At 44.6% G+C, this 23,348-nt stretch overlaps 1 protein-coding gene across 4 annotated transcripts in view; it reads right to left on the minus strand.

Annotated features, from left to right (window-relative positions):
* prkdc (protein kinase, DNA-activated, catalytic subunit) overlaps positions 1-23,348 on the minus strand; it is a 277,499-nt gene that overhangs the window by 40,388 nt on the left and 213,763 nt on the right. For all 4 annotated transcript variants that reach the window (XM_038809307.1, XM_038809305.1, XM_038809306.1 and 1 more), the window contains exons 74-79: positions 10,739-10,950; positions 4,435-4,522; positions 4,210-4,353; positions 2,904-3,111; positions 1,400-1,467; positions 282-502 (exon numbers count right to left, since the gene is read on the minus strand). In XM_038809307.1, the coding sequence (XP_038665235.1) occupies positions 282-502; positions 1,400-1,467; positions 2,904-3,111; positions 4,210-4,353; positions 4,435-4,522; positions 10,739-10,950 (941 nt within the window). The remainder of the gene's footprint in view (positions 1-281; positions 503-1,399; positions 1,468-2,903; positions 3,112-4,209; positions 4,354-4,434; positions 4,523-10,738; positions 10,951-23,348) is intronic.

Consider the following 23,348-nt stretch of genomic DNA (forward strand, 5'->3'; position numbering starts at 1 on the left):
GCAGAAGTAGGAATGCAGCCTACTCCAAAATATATATAACTTCATGTCAGCACGTCAGTTTTCAGTGAATATTTCCAAAACCAGAGGAATCGTACAAATTTCAAAGCTGTACCATGGAAAGGCATTATTCTGAGTGATCTGGTGGTGTGGTGTCCCTGGGAAGAAGTATAGGCCATTCAACAGATGTTTAATTTCAATTATTCAGAGCTGATGCTTCGCATGGATAGAATAACTGTCAATTTTCAAGAATAACCACTACTGCTTTAATCTAATTGCCATACCTTGATGTCATAGGAATGACTTGATAAGTCTTCAACTGCAAACCTCTTTGACTGCATGCTGCATCCCGAGAAAGGATAATGTTCATGATGTCAAATAGCTGCTCAATTCGTTGATCTTGTCGTAAATCTTCACCGCCCTTCACAAGGAAAGGATATTCCTTTTCATCATTGCCACGAATTATCAAGCGCTTTGGCTTCCTTATAGAGTTCATAACTTTTATCTGGGTAAAATCATGGGGGCAGTAATTAAAATACGTTCATGTTATTACCACTGCAGTGAAAGTGAGCTCGCATGTGATACTGGCTCGGGAACACTGTCATACCTACTACTAGCACCAGCAAAGGTTTTACATTTAGATTGTTACTTCAGAATAATTGTTAAATTAAGTATTAGTTGCAAATTGCAAATGAAGCTTTCTCACCAAAAACTTTCATTCCTTTATTACCCAAATTGTTAATCCAGCTATTGTAATTCTGATATAGAATAATTTTACTTCCTGTTTCTAATTAAAAATAGTTCCTGAATATGTTTCGGTTCAGCACAACTGAATAACTAAACAGAAAGTCACAAAGATGCTTACTGGTTTAGCAGTGCACTATCTCAGTCACATTATCAGTTTTATATTTTCCTTACAACGAGGCACACAAGTTTGAAATGTTCACAGAAAAATACAACAATGAAAGGCAAATGGTATGTGAAGTTTGAATACAGATACACAAAACGGGAAAAAAATGCTGGTTCCATTGAGGGCTGCAAGTAATATGTTTATATGAATATGGTAAAATATTGCAATTTTCATAATATATTATAATGGTATAGAATCACATTGCGGAACATAAAAGCAGAGTATGCATCGCCAAAGAATTGATTTGCAGCTGTCTTCTCTTTAACATGCCTGGTTGAGAAGTCTCCACATTAAATAACTTAACTGGCCTTTCTACAGATGTTTCCAGAATTTTGTTTTTTGTTTCAGTTCTGGCAGCTGCAATTGTGTGCTTGGAACAGCTTCCAATAGTTTGGCCATCTTTAATGAGGTAAGATCAGCACAAGCTATACAATTTCCTGAAAGAAATGACTATCAAAATATGTTTGCAGGCACATTATAGCTAGTTCGTACCCTTTCATCAAATCCCGTGATTCGTGCATGATATTCTGGCATTGGCTTGGATTTGCCGTCATACTGTCCTAGATGGAAAAAGAAACTGTTATTGATGGCTGATTTATATCAGCTTCTTGACCTTAATGAGAAGAAAAGGCTTTTTGGGTATTTATTTATTTTCTCATACACTTTCCAATTCCCCTTGAATTGAATGGCTAGCTAGGCCATTTCAAAGGGCAGTTACGAGCTTAGGGAAGCACCGTAGCACAGTGGTTAGCACAGTTGCTTCACAGCTCCAGGGTCCCAAGTTCGATTTCTGGCTGTCTGCGTGGGTTTCCTCCGGGTATTCCAGTTTCCTCCCACAGTCCAAAGAAGTGCAGGTTAGGTGGATTGGCCATGATAAATTGCCCTTAGTGTCCGAAAAGGTTAGCTGGGGTCACTGGGTTACGGGGATAGGGTGGAGGTGTGGGCTTAAGTGGGATGATCTTTCTAAGAGCCGGTGCAGACTCGATGGGCTGAATGGCCTCCATCCGCACTGTAAATTCTATGATTCTATACATTGTTGTGTCATCTGGAGTCACATGTGGGCCAGACCAGGTATGGATGACAGACTTCTTTCCCCAAAGGGAAAGAGTGAACCAATGTTTTTTTTACATCAATCAATGATAGTTTCATTGTCACCATTCCAGTCCAGTTTTTTATCAACCTAATTTCAATTCTACCAGCCACAATGGTGGTATTTGAACCCACCCTCCCAGAGCATTAGCCTGGGGCCCTGGATTACTAATTCAGTGACATTACTATTATGCCATCATCATCACCTCTTTCTTTTTAATGTCTTCCACCCGATCAAATCTGACAGGATTGACAAGTAATCTACAACTAGGCAATAGCATGGGTCGCTCCTTATATCAATCTTTATAGAAGACCAGCTCACCAGAAAATATTTCCTACTTTTTTTTTGTTGGAAAATGTCTCACACCCACATTTTGTTCTAAAATGTTATCAGTTGTGAGAAATGTCACAAGAGATTATACTGATTGTAAAGACACATTTGCAATGGGTGTCCAAGGTGGTGTCCTTAGCAACAATGGACCAAGATCAGTGAATCACCCAAGTTTTCAATTTTATTTGAGCCACTTAATTTTTTTGCTTTAGTTTCCCCTTCAGAATGCATGAAACCTTTATTATAAATTTGCAGAGACAGAAGACAATATTACATATGACCAGGATCAGACAAAGTGCTCCATCTTCGAACAAAAGCACAATATTTCCTTTTACAGTTAAATTATTTGAGTAATGTTAAGAGAACCCCAGGTTTAAATCTTTGAAGATTAACTTGGCAAGTGCTTACTATTTAAGCAAACATGCAACAGAAAGTGTATATTTGTATTTCTCTAGTCAATATTCATGAAAACATTGCAAATGTTCCTCTCAGCAAAATTATAAAAATAAACTAAAAAGAAAAGTAGTTAAAAACAATTGAAAGAATAGTGTGTCAGGTTAAGAGGATGCAACTTGCCAGGAATTTCTAGTTCATTCCTTAGATACTCGGGCTTGAATTCACTCATCCACGGTGAGTACTCTTTCAGGTTCCCAGGTAGCTCACACGATTCCTTGTTTATGCTGTCCTGGATTTTCTTTGCTGCTTCATTAAATGTTGTTAAATTCATGACCAGTAGTTTTGAGCCTTCTTTTCCAAAGTTTTGATCAAAAAGCTTTTTGAATGTCTGAAGTTATAAAAGCAGTATTACAGTAAAAAAACCCAATTATGAACGTGATGGCCAGAACATATTATAGTTAGGAGGATGAAGGAATAACAATTCTGAAGTATCTTTAGATGTAAATTAATACCCGCCATACTTTTAAAAAAGGAATAAAACTCATTGAGTTTAAAGTGAGTCATGCAAATCATAAAAATACAAGGTTTGGTCCCCAGCTTGTGTTAGGTAGATGCTACATTAAGCCTGATCAATCAGGGATGCGGAGAAGAAAGTTTGCAAAAATTTCTGCTCCATATTATTATCTTAACAATTCCTATTAAACACTGACACATATACACATTGGATTGGTGGTAGGGGTGCAGGAGACTGGACTCAGCTATACTCATTGGAATTTAAAAGAATGAGGGGGGAATCTTACAGAAACATAAAATTATGAAGGGAATAAATAGATAAGATAGAAGCAGGGAGGTTTTTCCACTGGCAGGTGAAACTAGAACGAGGGGGCATAGCCTCAAAATAAGGGATGGCATATTTAGGACTGAGTTGAGGAGGAACTTCTTCAGCCAAAGGGTTCTGAATCTGTGGATTTCCCTGCCCAGTGAAGCAGTTGAGGCTATCACGTTTTACCAATTAAAGAGCAATTTAGCATGGCCAATCCACCTTCCCTGCACATCTTTGCGTTGTGGAGTTGAGACCCACGCAGACATGGGGAGAACGTGCAAACTCCTCACGGACAGTGACTCGAGGCCAGGATCAAACCCAGGTCCTTGGTACCGTGAGGCAGCAGTGCTAACCACTGCACCACCATGCCACCTCCGAACCAGATGGCTTTTTAAACAATAAAAAAAACAATAGTTTCACGATCGCCATTACTGAGAGTAGCTTTCAATTGCATATTTATTAATCAAATTTAAATTCCACCAGCTGCCATGGTGGGATTCACCCTACATCCCCAGATCATTAGCCTGGGCCTTTTGGATTATTAGTCCAGTGACATTACCACTACGGCCTACTTTCCCCAATCAGATCCAGTCCCAGAAGTGAAAGAATAACTTCCAACACTGATCCTTTGGACATAAAATTTACTGATTAACTTTCACAAACCTTAGCATATCTTGTTCTGAATGCTCCAATTCCTGGAGATTGCAAAGATGCTAAATTTGAGTATATCTCATCATACATGTTTTTCAGAACCTTTTTAATTTTCACTTTCTTTTCCAGTTGATTCTTGAAATCGTTAACCCAGTCCTGTTAATGAACAAAATTTTGTTTTGCTGTTGAATTGTGACATAAATTATTCTTAGGAAACGTCTGAATTCTGAATATTACCTTAAAGAGCAAGTCTGGATTACTCAGCTGTTGTAAGGAATTAATGAAATTTTCAATCACTCCTTCTTTATTCAGTTTAGTTTTCAACCTGGAGAGAAAAACACAATATTCATGACAGGACAGGTTAGATTTTATAGATCAACATAAAGGGTATTTAATAACAATTCACATTTGCATTTCATTTGTTACATTAACAAACATCAAAGGTCAACAAAATGGTGGGGAGCCTGAATAAAATCATCTAATTTTACCATCTTCACATCTGCAGCAAATCTTACAAAATCCTTCACTTAAACCCATGACCACACATGTGGCCACTTACTTGATATCAAGATATCTCATTGCCCTAAACATAGTCAACTGTTTAATAAATAAATAACCTTCCCTCTCAGGGCAGGCATGCGGATTGCACAGTATTCTATTACGTTAACAATTCCGCAGGAAATGAAGCAATCCAACTGCATACACACATGTCCAGGCTTAGGTGAGAAGTGGTAAGTAGCATTTGCATCACACAAGTGCTGGGTAATGGCAATCTCAAACCTGAGCAAATGCAATCCTCTCCCATCATTAACATCCTCGGGGCGGGGTGAGGGAGTCACCACTGACCAGAGACTCACCTGGACCAAGGTCAGGTTATTGACTGGGTATTCAACAACAAAAACAGAAAATATTGGACAATCTCAACAGGTCTGACAGCATCTGTAGAGAGAGAAGGGAGCTAACAATAGGGTCAGATTGCTACTGTTGTGTCTGTGTGTGTGTGTGTGTGGGGTGGAGGGTGCATGGAGCAGTGGGGCTGGATAGAGGGCCAGCGAAAGGTGGAGATTGACAAAGATGTTGTGGGCAGTGTAATGATATGTAGACAGACATGTAAATAAGTGGTTAATCAGAACACCCAGCTGTGGCATAACCACTACAGTGCATTACACAACCACGATTAAAGCACAGCTCATACAAGTCCCAGCCCTCACTCACCCATCAAGACTGGAGGAACTACAGGAGTGTCGCATTAATCTCAATCAGGCCACTACACGTGGCCTAGATAAAGTTTGAACAGGCAGTCAAGTTCACTGTGTTACTAGAGTTAGATCAGCAGAGTGTCGAACTCAACTAATAGCTTTGTCGTTACTAAATAAATACTTTCAACCTTGTCTAGTTAGTAGCGACTTATGTTACTCAAATAACATAACACAATAGACAGAAAGACAAAGGGAATGTAAATTGGGTGTTTAAGGCCAACAAGAGTCCTGATAGTGGCAAATAAGGAGATTTGAATATTTAAATGGCAGAGCAGCATGTCAAAGGATACCTAGGAACACGGAACAGATGGCACAAGTGTGTGTGTGTGGGGGGGGGGGGGGGGTTAACAATGATGAGGGGAAAAAAGATTGATTGAAGAAATGAAAGTAAATTGATAGAAATAAAAATTGGGTGAAGGTGGTAGAGAGTGAGTTCACAGTCTGATGTTGTTGAACTCAGTGTTATGTCCGGAAGGCTGTAACGTGCCTAATCGGAAGATGAGGTGCTGTTCTTCCAGTTTGCATTAGGCTTACTGAGAACATTGCAGCAGGCCACGAACGGAAATGAAAGGCGAGTTGAAATGGCAAGCACAAGGAGGTCTGGGTCCCGCTTGCGACGGACCAAAGGTGTTCTGCGAAGTGATCACCCAGTCTGCGTCTAGTCTCTCCAAAGTAGAGTAGACCACAATGGGAACAGCAAATGCAATGTACCAGATTAAAGGAGCTGCACGTGAAGCACTGCCTTACTTGAAAAGAGCCCTTGGATGGTGAGCAGGGAGGAGGTAAAGGAGCAGGCGTTATACCTTCTCCGATTGCATGGAGTGCTATGTGGGAAAAGAGCGAGGGGCGAGGTGTTGGGGATGATGGAGGAGTGCACCAGGGTATCCCGAAGTGAACTGTCCCTATACAATTCTGACGGGGGAGTGAGGGGAAGTTGTGTTTGGTGGTGGCATCATGCTGGAGTTGGCGGAACGAACAGAGGATGGTTCTTTGAATGCGGAGGCTGGTGGGGTGAAAAGTGAGGACAAGGGGATTCTATTCTGGTTCTGGGGGGGTGGGTGATGGGTGAGAGCAGAATTTGGTTGGACACAGTTGAGAACCCTGTCGACCACAGTGGGTGGAAAACCATGATTGAGGAAGAATGAAGACATGTTAGCAGCGCTGTTTTGAAAAGCGGCATCATCAGAACAGAGGCAAAGGAACTGGGAGAATGGATGGAGTCCTTATAATAATAATCTTTACTATTGTCACAAGTAGATTTATATGAACACTGTAATGAAGTTACTGTGAAAATCCCCTAGTCGCCACACTCAGGCGCCTGTTTGGGTACACAGAGGGAGAATTCAGAATGTCCAATTCACCTAACAAGCAAGTGTTTCAGGACTTGTGGAAGGAAACCGGAGCACCCGAAGGAAACCCACGCAGACACGGGGAGAACATGCAGACTCCGAACAGACAGTGACCCAAGTGGGAATTGAACCTGGGACACTGGCGCTGTGAAGCAACAGTGCTAATCACTGTGTTACCGTGCCGCCCTACAGGATGTGGGGTGTGAAGAGCTGTAGTTAAGGTAGTTGGTGGGTTTGTAATCAATACTAGTGGATAGTCTATCTCCAGAAATTGAAGTGGAAAGGTAAAGGAAGGGAAGGGACGTGTCGGAGACCATGTTAAGGTTATAGAGTGGTGGAAATTGGAAGCAAAATTAATACTTTTTCCAGGTCCAGATGGAACATGATGAGGTACCGAAACAACCACCGATGCACCTATAAGAGAGTTGCGGGATGGGGCCAGGTATTCTACATTAAGTAGCCCACTTCCTGATGTCTTACAGTCATTCCATCACCCACAAGGTACATGTCAGAAGTATGAGGAATACTTTGCATTTTCCTACATGGACACAGTTACGTCAAAGTTCAAGAAGCTCGACAACATCCAAGATAAAGCTGTCCTGTTAATCAGCATTACAGCTATTGGCCAAAAAGTTACCCATTCAACCACCAGGGTGCATGTCTGATAGATTTTTGGTTTTGATTTGATTTGATTTATTGTCACATGTACCGAAGTACAGTGAAAAGTATTTTTCTGCGGCCAAGCGAATGTACACAGTACGTACGTAGTAGACAAAAAAAGAATAATCAACAGAGTACATTGACAAATGGTACATCGACAAACAGTGATTGGTTACAGTGCGGAAAAAAGAGCCAAACAAAGCAAAAACATGAGCAACAGCAGAAGAACATTATTAGTAATTATATATGAAGTGGAAAAGAGTTGTAGTAAGTCAGAACGGTGATAAGAGATTTTTTTAAAAAGAGTCTGGGTGAGAGAACTGGCAGAGTCGCCATGCTCCGGCGCCATCTTGAAATGAGGTCTGCAGTGTATACTATAGATAAAATGCACTCAAGGAATTCAGTAAGGCTTCGTTGGTGGCAGCTGCTAAACCTGCAGCCTCCGCCACTTAAATGAACAAGAGTAATGAGAACATCATTATTTATAAGTTCCCCAACTCTCTCAGCATCCTTAATTGTTATTGGATTAATATCTTGGTACTCTCTACCTTTAAACAGCGCACCTTCACCACATGGACTGCAGTTGTTCAGGAATGTGGTTCACCACTACTGACATGGGAAACTAAAGAGGTACATTAGGCAGCAACGTCCACACCGTGACAAAATGTTTTTAAAAATTGTTGCTGAATTTGGTTGATTCATATTTGAGTTTGTTTAGTCCAACTTGTAAAGGCCCTTCTTGCTTATTCCCTTATTTCCCTTTTCTTTACTCGTGGCATTACATTTTTGACCCATACAGGATTTATGGACATGTGCCTTTAAGGCTGCCTGTATCTTTAATTGAAGTAGAAGGAAGCAGTGGCCTGTTTCTTTAATTCAAACAGAAGATTCCAAAGGACTGTGTTGTTTTAGACTGGTGATTGCAGACTGACCAGTGTCAGTGATGACTTGGTTTGATCCATTTGGCTGGTGGCCAATGAATGAGCCCAAAAGGCTGTGCCCGGTAACAGGTGATGATTGAATATTATCCCACTTGAATATTTTCAGAGTCATGAGGTTGCATTTTGGGTTTCAGTTTTGATTCTGCAGCCTGGATGGAACAATCTAACAAACTCTCTGCAAAAAGATCTAACTAATCCTCTTCAGTGAGGGCTGACTCTCTCTCCGGCAAGTCTGGGTGTTGTCCTCTTGAGACTGCAAAGACCTGAAGTCAGATCACAAGCTGGAAGCAAGATTTAATTTGAAATAGTGTCTATGCAGAAATAGGCCTGAATGTGAACCTCGAGCTGAAGGCCCAGCTTGATAAGAAAAGTGTCTCTCTAGAAAGCCTGCTACCTGTAAGTTCTGCATTTTCTAAACCTGTGGGGACCCCAAATGAATGACTCTGCAAGGAAGACCATTACCAGCTTTAAACCAAAGACTTTGACCAACCAGTGTGCTGTGAGGAAAGCCTGCTAAAGAACCACCATTTGAAGCAAAGACTCTTATTTTTTGATCTCCATCCTAATTATTTTACCCTTTTCAGCTAACAGCAAACGGGATTATTATTTAAACGATAAAATATTAAAGCATGCCGCTGTTCAGAGAGACTTGGGTGTGCTAGTGCATGAGTCACAGAAGGTTGGTTTACAAGTGCAACAGGTGATTAAGAAGGCAAATGGAATTTTGTCCTTCATTGCTAGAGGCGGGATAGATGCGGGCAGGTTGTTTCCACTGGCGGGTGACAGCAGAACTAGGGGACATAGCCTCAAAATAAGGGGAAATAGATTTAGGACTGAGTTTAGGAGGAACTTCTTCACCCAAAGGGTTGTGAATCTATGGAATTCCTTGCCCAGTGAAGCAGTTGAGGCTCCTTCATTACATGTTTTTAAGGTAAAGATAGATAGTTTTTTGAAGAATAAAGGGATTAAGGGTTATGGTGTTCGGACCGAAAAGTGGAGCTGAGTCCACAAAAGATCAGCCATGATCTAATTGAATGGCGGAGCAGGCTCGAGGGGCCAGATGGCCTACTCCTGCTCCTAGTTCTTACGTTCTTATGTTCTTTTCCATCCCTCTGTCTTTGTGCGTGTGGGTAGAGGGATGGGACAGTTAAAGGGGGTAGTAGGTGTTTGCTTGTTGTTATCCAGTTGTACTTACTGCATATACATTATCATAGTTCTTGGTATAAATAAACAGTAGTTGTGCTTCAACTTACAAACCTGATGATTGTAATTATTGGGCAACCCAGGGCCAAAGGCGTCAGAAATTTTTATAAGAATTATTGGCTAATTCACTTGTGTTGTGACTCCGGGACACGCAGGGCTGGAATTGACCATGCAATTGCCCAGGGTGGCGTAACAAATATCTGTCCTGCTCAACACTGGTCTCAGTCACTATTGGATTCTGTGATTTAAAAAAAAATCTAAATTTGCCCCTTGGCCTCTCTGTAGCTTTCAATACGGAAAGTAGTTGAGGTCAAAACGAGGAGCAATTTCAAGAAGGAATTAGATTTAGCTCATGGGGCTAAAGGGATATGGAGGGGAAGGCAGGATCATGGTAAAGAACTTGATGATCAGCCATGATCATAATGAATGGCAGAGTGGGCTCGAAAGGCCAAATGGCCGAGTCCTGTTTCTATTTTCTATATTTCTATAACATTGAACAATCCTCTTCTACCATCTCCCCTTCATGGTCCAGCCAATGGGACTGCTCTCTTTTTTAACCTGTCAAACCAAAATTACCACTTTGGATTCTCTTCCTACTCTACCAAGTCACACAAAAGGTATTACTGCCACCATCCCTCAGCTTTCCCATCAATATACTATCCCTTCTTGATATCATAAGTTTGAGTCAGATTGCGTACGTCTGTTGATGACATATATTGTTGCTCCCTTGTTGAACTTCTCTTGATGACAGAACCTACAAACACCATATTCAAATCATTATCACAATATTTGCGTCATCCACCTATATTACATTACTGCTGACGCCTTTATCCATGCTAAACTCCTCCACCTCACTATTTCTCTCTATAAATATGAAGCTCAAGAACATGGTTCATCTATATTATTAATTTGTTTCTCACATCCCTCAGGAAAAATGCCTTGGATAATTTTCTATGTTGCATTTGCTGTTAACTGAGATAAGCCATTCCATGGAAATGTCACAAAATTCAGATTCATTCTCAACCTCCAAAAAGCATGTTTGCAAATATGAAATGATCTCCTAAGTTTGCAATTTGTAAAAGCCTTTCCGTAAAAAGGTGGGTGACGGGATAACGGTATTCCTTTTTACCTCTCAACAAATTCTTTGTTCCTGTTGCCACTTGCAGATGGTTCAAATGTATAGTTTTCACTGCTGATCATAAACGGGTACACAATAGCCTGTGGGTAGGAATCTGCAATGTCCTCTATGATGTGATGTATGACACTAGCTTCTTCTTTGTCAAGTGCAGCCATCATTTGACTAATCCAACCAATGAACAGCCAGCATGGAACGGAAGACACCTGATAAATGTTCAAGAAGAGTTATCAGAATATCATCTTTTATTAAAAACTAAGCAAATACTTTAATTTATAATTTACTTTCAAATCAGTTTTACAATGAAACATTCCACTTGCCAATTTGTCAGCTAGTTATCATCTCGCAAAGCAGCTTCACTATAAATAAACCTCTGATCATAACAAGTGATATTTGCCTAACTTTTAAAATCAGACATTTAAACCGAAGAATTTGTCCCCAAATTTTTGTCATTTATTGCCTCTACCCTTGTGACACAATCAGCAAGTACTATTATTTTTCAAATCAAATTGCAAGCTTTGGTATGAAAGAATTAAAAGTGAAAATCATTTTTATCAGTTCTCCCACAAATACTATCACCATTTATACAATTAAAATCATTAATTCCATTGGATAACTGAAGTGAGAAATGAAAAATATAGCCCCACTGTTGCAGACGGGCCTGCTCTTTTCTGGTTGGGCATGAGCAGAAAGGACAGGACTGAAGTCAGTCCTGAACTATATGATTAGCACCGTTGCTTCACAGCGCCAGGGACCCAGGTTCAATTCCCAGCTGGGTCACTGTCTGTGCGGAGCCTGCACGTTCTCCCCATGTCTGCGTGGGTTTCCTCCAGGTGCTCCGGTTTCCTACCACAAGTCCCAAAAGACATGCTTGTTCGGTGATTTATTCATTCTTTGTTTGAAAAATATTTTTATTGGGTTTTCTCATATTTATAAACAGTTGTTGCTTATATACATTACATTTTTCTTGCCCGCGCTAATATGCTTTATTTTACAGAGAGGTTTGTTTGGTCTTCATTTGACTAACTGTACGTACATTTTGCTACCCTCTGGATCGGTCTATGATATCACCCATTCCTCCCCCCACCCCATTAGTTTCAGCACCCTTCCTCTTCTCTTGGCTGGCCTCGGGAGAAATTCCGAGAGGTCAGCGAGCCAGTCTGCAGCTTTGGGTGGTGCTGCCGATCGCCAGCCGAGCAGGATTTTCCGGCGTGCGATTCGGGAAGCGAAAGCAACTGCATTGGCCCCATCCGCATGTGTAGCTCTGGCTGCTCTGATACCCCGAAGATTACCACTATTGGGCATGGCTTCATCCTCACACCCCAAACCTTGGACATTGCCTCGGAGAAGGCTGAACAGAACCCAGCAAGCTTGTGGCAAGCCCAAAACATGTGGGTGTGGTTGGCCGGGCCACTCTGGCATCGTTCACATTTGTCCTCCACCTCCGGGAAGAACCTGCTCATTCGGGTTCTGGTCAGGTTCGCTCTGTGCACCACTGTGAGCTGCATTAGGCTTAGCCTTGCGCAGGAGGAGGTGGAGCTCACCCTGCTCAGTGCTTCGCTGCAGAGTCCCCATCCTACCTCTGTCCCCAGTTCGTCCTCCCATTTTTGTCTCGTCCTGTCCAGTGGAGTCCGGGCTCTGTCCAGTAGCTGTCCGTATACTTTCCCACATAGCCCCCCCTTCTCACTACTTGTGCCTATCAGGTCCCCTAGTAGTGTGCTTTCTGGGGCCCCGGGGCACCCTACTGTCTCTTTGCAGAGGAAGTGTTTATTTGGAGGTGTCACAATTCCTGTCCTCTTGCTAGTTTCATTTCCTCGTCCGTTCGTCCATTGTCGCCATACGTAGAAGTCCCCGACCGCCAGTGTGCCCCCGTCCTGCCTCCATATTTTGAAGGTGGTATATTTTGAAGGGGAATCTGTGATTGCCGCAGATGGGGGCGCTCGGGGATATTTTGGTTATCCCGAAATGCTGTCTCAACTGGGTCCACATTCTCAGCATGGCCGCCACCACTGGGCTCGTTGTGTACCTTGTTGAGGAGGATGGGAGTGCTGCTGTGGCCAGGGCCTGGAGGGTTGTTCCTTTACAGGATGCCTCCTCCATTCGTACCGAATCTGTGTTGGGTTCTTGTACCCATCCACTCACTTTTTCTGCCGTTGCTGCCCCGTGGTGGTATTGTAGGTTCGGTAGAGCCAGAACCCCCTCTAACACTCCCTCTTTGCAGTGTTGGTTTGGGAATTCACGGGTTCTTGCCCCCCACACAAACGCCATGATTAGACTGTCTTATGTTTTGAACAAAGGTCTTGGGGATGAAGATCGGGATGGATCTAAACAGGAAGAGGAACCTTGGCAGTACGTTCATCTTGATCGTCTGCACTCTTCCCGCCAGGGAGAGTGGGAGTGAGCCCCACCGTTGAAAGTCTTTTCTTACTTCCTCCACCAGGCTGGTCAGGTTCCACTTGTGGATCTGTGTCCAGTCTCTGGATATTTGGATCCCCAGGTAACGTAATCTGTTCTGGGCCAATTTAAATGGGAGCCCCTTAAGCTCTGCCCCTCACCATTTTGGGTGCACTGGGAATGTCTCGCTTTTGCCCAGGTTAAGTTTCTAGCCCGAGAAGGTTCCAAACTCTTTCAGTATTGCCTTCAGTCCCTCCTGTGGTTTTGAGACATAGAGGAGCAGGTCATCTGCAGAGAGTGAAACTGTGCTCTCTGTCTCCTCTCCAGATTCCCTTCCAGCTTTTGCATCCTGCAGGGCTATTGCCAGGAGTTTGATCGCTAGCGCGAACAAGAGTGGGGACAGGGGCAACCTTGTCTTGTTCCTCTCTGTAGCTGGAAGTATTCAGAGCAGGTGGGGTTAGTTCGGACACTCGCTTTGGGAGCGTTGTACAGGAGCCTCACCCAGGCGGTGAATCTCGCTCCTAGCCCAAACCGTTCCAGTGCCTCGAGGAGGTAGCTCCATTCGACTCTGTCAAAGGCCTTTTCTGCGTCCAGGGAGACGATGACCTCTGGTGTTCTCTCCCCGGGGGGGGGGGGGGGGGGGGGGGGGGGGTCATTATCACATTCAACAACCGCCTGATGTTCGCTGTGAGCTGCCTACCCTTGACAAAACCCGTTTGGTCCTCTGCGACCACCTTTGGTACGCAGCCCTCCTGCCTTTTGGCCAGGACCTTTGTGAGTATTTTCGCATCTACGTTCAGCAGTGAAATGGGGCTGTATGATCCACATTAGTGAGATTGGGGCCTGCGCTAGCGTTGGGGGCAGGGTACCAGTGAGTCCGCGAACATGTCCCTTAGGTTGGGGGCAGGGTACCAGTGAGTCCGCGAACATGTCCCTTAGGTTGGCGGCAGGGTACCAGTGAGTCCGCGAACATGTCCCTTAGATGTGGGGCCAGGACTGGTGCGGATTTTTTGTGGAAGTCTGCCGGGAACTTGTCTGGTCCCAGTACTTTCCCCGCCTGCATGGAGCTGATGCTCTCCATGATTTTTCCCAGGTCTATTGGTGCTTCCAGCTCCCCCCGTCTGTCTGCCCCCACCACTGGTAGTTCCAGTCTGTCTCGGATCTGTTTCATTCCCGCAGCCCCGTCGGGGGGTGCTTGGAGGTGTACAGTCCCCGGTAGAAGGTCTCGAATGCCCGATTAACTTCCTTTGACTCTGTTACCAGTCTGCCTTTGCTATCAACCTACGCTATTTCCCTCGTGGCTGCCTGTTTTCGCAGCTGGTGAGCCAATAGGCGGCCAGCCTTGTCTCTGTGTTCGTAGAAGGTCCCCCGTGTCTGGTGGAGTTGGTACACTGCTTTCCTATGGATCGCAGGTTAAAGTCCATTTGCAACTTTTTCCTCACCACCAGAAGCCCTACGGTCGAGGCTTCGGAGTACTTTCTATCGACTTCCAGAATGGAGTCCACTAGATGTTGCCTGGCCACCCTCTCTTCCCTATCTCTTCTTGCCTTGTAGGCTCTGATCTCTCCTCTGATCACGGCCTTCAGTGCCTCCCAAAACGTGGAGGGCGAGACCTCCCCGTTTTGGTTGTTACTAATGTAATTGCCTATGGCCTGCGATATTTTTTGGCAGAAAGTCTTGTCGGCCAGAAGGTCCCTGTCTAGCCTTCATGTGGGGAGCTGGGCCCGGCCTGTCTCCAACCTCACATTCATATAATGTGGTCGGACAAAAACGATCACGGAGTAGGAGTTGGACATTCTGATTTCTCCCTCGGTGTACCCGAACAGGCGCCGGAATGTGGCGACTAGGGGCTTTTCACAGTAATTTCATCACAGTGTTAATGTAAGCCTACTTGTGACATTAATAAAGATTATTATTTAACCTGGCATGAATACTGGATATGCAAGACAAAAAATGCTCAATTCTCCAGCACTTAAATCTTCATCTTAAGAAACAAAAATATTCACAAAGGAATTGTGGTTAACTGATTAATTTAAGGGCTTCTGTCTTGGAATTATTTTCACTTCAAGTGAATAAACCTTGCATCGTGGTGTTTTTAAGAAAACCCAAGTGTTTGGCACTGCCATATTTTTTCTCTTTGTGGCGATTTAAAAATGTAACAAAAGAGAAAAACTGGCGACAAGAATTTAAACTCTAAAACTGTCAACAAGGAAAGTGAAAACGGGCAACAAGAGTGGGTGTTTATTTTAAAAGTTAATTTATGGGATGTGGGCCTCGCTGGTTAGGTCAACATTTATTGTCTATCCCTAGTTGCCCTTCAGAAAGTGGGAGTGAGTTTCCTCCTTGAACCGCTGCAATCTCTGAGGTGTAGGTTCACCCACAGTGCTGTTAGGGAGGGAGTTCCATGACTTTGACCCAGCGACAGTGAAGGAAAGGTGATATAGTAACAAGTCGGGTGGTGTGACATGGAGGGGAATCTCCAGGTGGTGGGGTCCCAGGTATCTGCTGCTCTTGACCTTCAAAATGGTAGTCGTCATAGGTTTGGAAGGTGATGCCTAAGGAACCGTGGCGAGTTCTTGAAGTGCATCTTGTGGATGGTCACACAGCTGCCACTGCTCATTGGTGGTTTGAATGTTTGGGGAAGAGGTAGCAATCAAGCGGGCTGTTCTGTCCTGGACGGTGTCGAGCTTCTTCAGTGCTGTTGGAGCTGGAGATTGTTGGAAATGCTTCAGCTTCGTCTTTTGTACAAATGTGCTGGGCTCCTCCATCATTGAGGATGGGCATATTTGTGGAGCCTCCTCCTCTAGTGAGTTGTTTAATTGTCCACCTGCATTCTTGGCTGGATGTGGCAGGACTGCAGAGTTTAGAGCTGATGCTGACCTGAATCACTAACTCTATTACTTGTTGCTTGTAGAATAGAATTTGTAGTGCAGAAGGAAGCTATTCGACCCATCGAGTCTGCACCTGCTGTTGAAAAGGAGCCCCCCACTTAAGCCCACACCTCCACCCTATCCCAGTAAAGCAGTAACCCCACCTTAGCTGAGGGCAATTTAATATGGCCAATCTACCTAACCTGCACATCTTTGGACTGTGGGAGGAAACCAGAGCACCCGGAGGAAACCCACGCAGACACGGGGAGAACGTGCAGTCTCCGCACAGACAGTGACCCAAGCTGGGAATCGAACTTGGGAAACTGGGGCTGCAAAACAACTGTGCTAACCATTGTGCTACCATGCTGCCCACAACTTAGCACACAAGTAGTCCTGTGCTAGAGCTTCACCAGGTTGAAACCCCATTTTAGGTATGCCTGGTGTTGCTCCTGACATGCTCTCCTGCACTCTTCATTGAACCACGGTTGATACTTGGCTTGGTGGTCATGGTAGGGTAGGGGACATGTCAAACCATGAGTTGCTGCTGGTGCTGATGGCTCACAGCGCTTCATGGATGCCCAGTCTTGAGGAGCTAGATCTATTCGAAGTCTATCACATTTGACATGGTGGTAGTGCCTTACAAGACACGATGGAGAGTATCCTCAATGTGAAGATGGGACTTTGTCTCCACAAGGACTGTACAGAGGTCACTTCTCCCGCTACTATCATGGACAGATGCATCTGCTGCAGGCAGGTGGGTGAGAAGGAGGTCAAGTATGTTTTTCACTCTTGTTGGTTCCGTCATCACCTGCTGCAGTCCCAGTCTAGCAGTTATGTCCTTTCGGATCTGGCCAGCTCAGTCTGTGGTGGTACTACTGAACCACCCTTGGTGACAGACACTGAAGGCCCAACCCAGAATATATTCTGTGCCCTTGCCATCCTTCGTGTTTACTCCAAGTCGTGTTCAACATGGAGAAAGCACTGAATCATCCAGGGCTTTTCACAGTAATTTCATTGTAGTGTTAATGTAAGCCTACTTGTGACAATAAAGATTATCAGTGGTAATCAGCAGGAGGTTTGTTTTCCCATGTTTAACCTGAAGCCATGAGACCTCAAGGGTCTAGAGTCAATGTTGAGGACTCCCAGGGCAATTCCCTCCCAATTGTAAACCACTGTGCTGCCACCTCTGCTGGGTCTGTCTTGCTGGTAAAACAGGACATACCCAGACACCTACCATGGGTCACAACCCGCACTTTGAAAAACCCTGACCTAAAGGTTGCAAAACCTGTTCAGTAAGGTGCAAAACTTTTATGCTAGTGCAAAACCTAGTCCATCCAGAAAAGATGGTATCTAAAACAATGAACTGATTAAGATTCTAGAACGGCATTTCTCACCAAGACCACTTATAATTGCAGAAAAGTTTCAGTTCCGCCGCCATAGTCAGGAAGAAGGTGAAAGCATCTTATAATTCATGGCAACCTTAAAAAAGTTAGAAATATACTTCCAAGTTTGGTGCAACACAAAATGACTACTTCGTGATAGGCTGGTATGTGAACTCTGCAACAAAGCGATTCAGAGGAAGCTGCTTACTGAAAGAGCCTTAACTCTTACTTCAGCAGTAGAAACTGCCACGTTAATGGAGCTAGCAGTAAAAGAGGCATCACTGGTCGGACTTGGAGCGAAGATCCACAAGATGGAGATTGACAAAAACAGGTCTCAAGATCACAAACATGCCATTGATGTGCCTAAGTTGGACACTCAACAGAGGAATGCGGGAGTAGAGAAAATAAGTGAAAGAACTGTGGAAAAAAAGGCCATATTGCCAAAGCACATTGGAAACGGTAATCTTCTCCAACACCAAAACTGTGTAAGAAAAAGAAAACATCTAAGCCTACTAGTCGAGCCTGCAAGATGAGAGATGAAGTTCAAGGCCTCTTAGGAGACTATGTACCTGAACAACTTCAAGAGCTGAAACTGTGTGTTTTTTCAGTACAGTGCTATCCACAACATTTGCCTGATCCCAAAGTTTGATGGTAACTAAGTCAAAATGGAAGTACGTAGATAGGGGAGCAGCTGTATCATTTATACCAGCGACAATCTATAACCTGAAGTTAATGCATTTGCCATTTAAACCATCAAATGTCATCCCTCAGATGTACACAGAAGAGGTTGTACCGTTAAAGGGATGCATTATGGTAAAAGTAAATGGACAAACAGCAAAGTTGCCTTTTCATGTTGTCCAGGGGAACCATCCTGCTTTATTCGGAAGAATATGGTTGGAGAAAATCAACTCAACTGTGGAGTGGTGAATCAATTGGTTGAATGAAAACTGGACCTACGGCAATTTCTGGAAAAGTATAAAAAGGTGTTTGAAAACTCACTTGGCTCAATGGCAGGAGTTGAAGTACAACTCAAAATTAAGCCAAACAGTACACCAAAATGTCTCAAGGCCAAAACCGTACAATACGCCATTAGATGAAAATTGGATGAACAATTAAAAAGACTGGTCTAAACAGGAGCCATTGAACCAGTTATTACAAGTGATTGGGCTTTTGTACTCAAACCAGACGGCTCAGTAAAATTATTTGGAGATTTTAAGACAACAATAAACCCAGTATTGTGCACAGATCACTATCCAATGCTGTTGATAGAAGACTTATTTTGCTGGACATTCTGGAGGTCAGAAATTGAGTAAAATAGATTTATGACAAGCAAATTAATGTGGCTGCAAAATCACAACCCATACTCCCTATCGTGACGCACAAAGGTCTGTTCTGAGACAGGAGGTTCCCATTTGGATACCAGCTGCACCTGCTCTATTCCAGAGGTCCATGGATCAAATTCTGAGTGGATTAAATGGTTATCTAGATGATATCCTCATTACCGTCTCAAGTGGACAAGAGCACTTGAAGAACTTGGAAGCTACACTAGAATGGCGACAAAGCCATAATCTCAGAGTAAAAAACGAAAAGTGTGACTTTTTCCAAGGCACCCATAAACTACTTGGGTCATATCATCGTCCGAATGAGATAGAAATCTTAGAAGCACCACATCCTCAGATGCAACTGAGGTAATTTCTGTGATTAATAAAATTTACGGTACATTAGTTCAAAATTTAGCAATGCTATTAATGTGATTACAGACTTTGGGCAAAATTCTCCGACACCCAGCAGGGTCGGAGAATCGCCTGGGGCCGGCGAAAATCCCGCCCCCGCCGTGGCAGAGATTCTCCGCCACCCGGGAAGTGGCGGTGGCGGGAATCTCGCCACTCCGATCGGAGAGGCCCCTGCGGTAATTCTCCGGCCCGGATGGGCCGAAGTCCCGCCGCTGGGAGGCCTCTCCCACCGCCGAGGTTTAAACCACGTCTGCAATGGCGGGATCAGCGGCACGAGCAGGCCCCGGGGTCCTGGGGGGGCGATCGAACCCTGGGGGGTGCCCCCACGGTTGCCTGGCCCGCGATCGGGGCCCCCCGCTCAGACTCCGGGCCAGTGCCCTGGGTGCACTATTTCTCCTCCGCGGCCGCCACGGCCTTCGCCATGGTGGAAGCGGAAGAGAACCCCACATCGCGCATGTGCCGGCAGTGACGTCAGCGGCCAGCTGCCGCTAACGTCACTGCCGGCGCATGCGCTGACCGGCGAAAGCCTTTTGACCAGCCCCGCTGCCGGGGGCGCCGGTTTTTTGCGCCAGTCTTCTGGTGCAAACCGCTCCGGCGTGGGGCTGGCCCCCAAAGGTGGGGAGAATTCCCCACCTGGGGGGTGCCCCCACGGCACCCCACCTTTGGGGAGGCCCGACCCCTGAGTGGTTGGCGCTACTCCCCTACGCCGGCACCCTCCGTCACGCCGGGTAGGGGAGAATGCCGCCCCTTGTGTGCCAAACAGGCTTGGCACTGGACAAAATAATGCATAAGTGCAAATTAAGAAGCAAAAGAAGCCTTAAAGAAGTAAGAACTATTGGTTCACTACAATTCCAAGTTGAAGTTACAACTTGCTTGCGACACATCACCCTATGGGGTTGGCGCAGTTGTCTCAAATAAAAGTCCCTCGGGGGAGGAACGACCGATGGCATTTCCTTCACAAGCTCTGACTAGCACAGAAACAAATTATGTTCAGCTGGAAAGAGAGGCTTTGAGTATTATATTTAGAGTAAGGAGGTTTCATCAGTACTTTTATGAGCAGTATATTACACTCTTGACAGATCACTGACTCTTGATGATAACCTTCAAGAAGCATAAAGGTATTCCTTCTTTAGCAGCCAGTAGGTTCCATAGATGGCCTTTGATACTATTGCTGCACACCTATGATATTCAATATCATGGATCGGAGCAACATGCAAATGCTGATGCTTTGTCAAGATTGCTGTTACAAATCAAGCAAGAACCCGAGACAATTTCATCAACATCATATATTTCTCAGAGATAGATAATATACCTGTGACCTCCTCTCAAGTACAAAGACACACAAGAACCGATCCAGAGATGGGGAAGATTATGGAAATGGTCCTAAAAGATGCATATCATAAAAATCCGGGCAGCCCTGCATCACAAGAAGACTTGAGTTGACAGTCCAGAGTGGAGTTTCATTATAGGGAACCCAAGTGATTATTCCTCTGTGCTTGTATAAACAAAATTCATGACCAACTACTGGAGGAACATCCTGGTGTTATTAGAATGAAAGAACTGGCAAGTAGCTATTTTAGTGGCCAAGATTAGATGCACAAATCAAAGAGAAAGTGGGGCAATGTCAGCCCTGTGCAAAGCTAAGAAACACTCCACCACAGCAACGCATAGCCCATGGGAATGGCTCCAACATCCATGGCAGAGAGTACACATAGACTAGTCTGGTCCAATTGGGACACGTGTTTCTAGTAATTATAAGTGCACATTCTAAATGGCCAGAAATAGTGATTATGACAGCAGAACAAACTATTTGGAAGTTGGATGAAATATTTGCGAGATTTGGTAGACCAAAGCAGGTCTTAAGTGACAATCTATTGTTCATTGCACAAGCACTGCCCAAAGTTATTGTAGCCAGTATTCACATCAGTTTAATGGTGGGCACAACAGGCAGCCAGTTAAGCAGGGAGAATTGTTAAACACTAGAGAAATGAATGGGTGAGCACTGGACAGTTAGCTAGGTTGGAAATATAAGGGCCTAACTGCAGCAAGCTGAGTTTTTCATTCTCAGCAATAAAGACGTTGGGAAGTCTTCATTGGAGGTCACATGCTTTCCCACAAGGGAGGAAGAGTTAAGAGAAGGGTATTGCATGGGAAAAAAGCTCAAATCACTTGCAGGTCACAATTGTATACTGTAGTGCTTGATTAACAAGAGCTGGTCTACAGCATCCACTGACAACAACGGGAACACTCCAAAAAGGAAAAGGTAAGAAATAAAATTTGATTTCTTTAGGTAGCACCAGATGATTTTTTATCATGTGGTGTAAGCATCACTGGAAAGACCAACATTTAGCGCTGATTCCCAACTTTCACAAGGAAGGGGTGGTGAGCCACCTTCTTGAACTACTGCAGTCCATTTGGTGTATATACACCCAGTGCTGTTCGGGAAGGAGTGCCAGGATTTTGAACATGGCATTGAAGGAACAGTGATGTCGTTCCAAGTCAAAATGCTGTGTGACTTGGAGGGGAACTTACAGGTGTTGCTGTTCCTATGCGTCTGCTGCCCTTATACTTCTCAGTGGCAGATGTTGCAGGTTGGAAGGTATTGTTGAAGGGGTCTTGGTGAGTTGCTGCGGTGCATTTTGTAGTTGATGCACAATGCTGCCACTATTCATGATGACTGAGGGAATGAATGTTTAAGGTGGTGCATGAGGTGCCAATCAAGTGAGTTTCACACTGGAGCCCCCCCCCCCCTCTCCTTCAGTCGGTGTTGCACCCCCCCTCCTCACATTCCTTCAGTCTAACTGTCTTGCCTCGGAACCACAAAAGCCAGCCACGAAGCCGCTGTGGAAACTTACTGTGAGCCCCCTGAATCCAACGCTGCACTTCCTTGCATTCCTATTGCGTGTTCCTCGAGAGCGTTGAGCTGTGTGAACTCACCTCTGGGTTCCCCTCGAAGTTCAGGTCATCAGCTGTACATCTTTTTAAAGTATTTGTAAATCATGTCATCCTCCATTGTCGCCAATATGGCATTCAAATTTGACGTGCGTGTGTGATTCCAACACGTGGCCACAATAATGAGCTGGAAATGCATGCTGATGACATTGACGAAGTTTGATGGCAGTAAACTTGGCCCATCATTCACCAGGGTGGTGGTGAGTGTGCCGGGGGAGAGAGAGAGAGAGAGAGAGAGAGAGCGAGAGCGAGAGCGAGAGCGAGAGAGAGAGAGAGAGAGAGAACAATTTCTTCCTGGGTTTATATCGCCAGGAAATACACTTTGGACATTCAGGTAATATTTTGCAATCTCATAATTGAACATGTCCACCCTGATCAGGCATGGAAAATCCTGACGCAAGTGTCTGGATTACTCGTCCACCGCTATGTTATTGTATCCTTGACTTCCTCACCAACAGACCACAATCTGTCAGGATAGGCAACAGCACCCCCTCCACATTAGTCCTAAACACAGGGGCCCCGCAAGGATGTGTGCTCAGTCATCTCTGTACTCCCTATACACACATGACTGCGTGGCAACATTTAACTCCAACTCAATCTATAAGTTTGTGAATGATACGACTGTGGTGGGCCGTATCTCAAACAACAACGAATCAGACTACAGGAGGGAGATAAATCACTTGGTTGCATGGTGTACCGAAAACAACCTCTCTCTAAATGTCGGAAAGTGCAAGAAACTGATTATCGACTTCAGGAAGCGTAGCACGACACACACTCCCGACCGAATCAATGGCTCCCAAGTGGAGATGGTCGATAGCTTTAAGTTCCTGGGGGTCACCATCACCAACAGTCTGTCCTAGTCCACTCACGTTGATGCAACAGTCAAGAAAGCCCAACAACGTCTCTACTTCCTACGGAAGCTAAGGAAATTTGGCATGTCTGCGTCGACTCTCACAAACTTCTACAGATGTGCCATAGAGAGCATCCTATCCGGCTGCATCACAGCCTGGTATGGCAACTGCTCGGTCCAACAGCGCAAGAAACTGCAGAGTGTGGTAAACTCAGCCCAGCACATCACAGGCTTGCAACCCTCACATTGATTCTGTATACACTTCCTGCTGCCTCAGGACCCCTCCCACCCAGGCATTGCCTTCTTCCAGGCAGTAGGTACAGAAGTCTGAAGACCCGCACATCCAGACATAGGAACAGTTTCTTCCCCACAGCTACAAGACTCCTCAATGACTCCCCCTCGGACTGATCTGTTCCCTAAAAG

Source organism: Scyliorhinus canicula, chromosome 10 (assembly GCF_902713615.1).
Source record: "Scyliorhinus canicula chromosome 10, sScyCan1.1, whole genome shotgun sequence".
NCBI classification, from domain to species: Eukaryota; Metazoa; Chordata; class Chondrichthyes; order Carcharhiniformes; family Scyliorhinidae; genus Scyliorhinus; species Scyliorhinus canicula.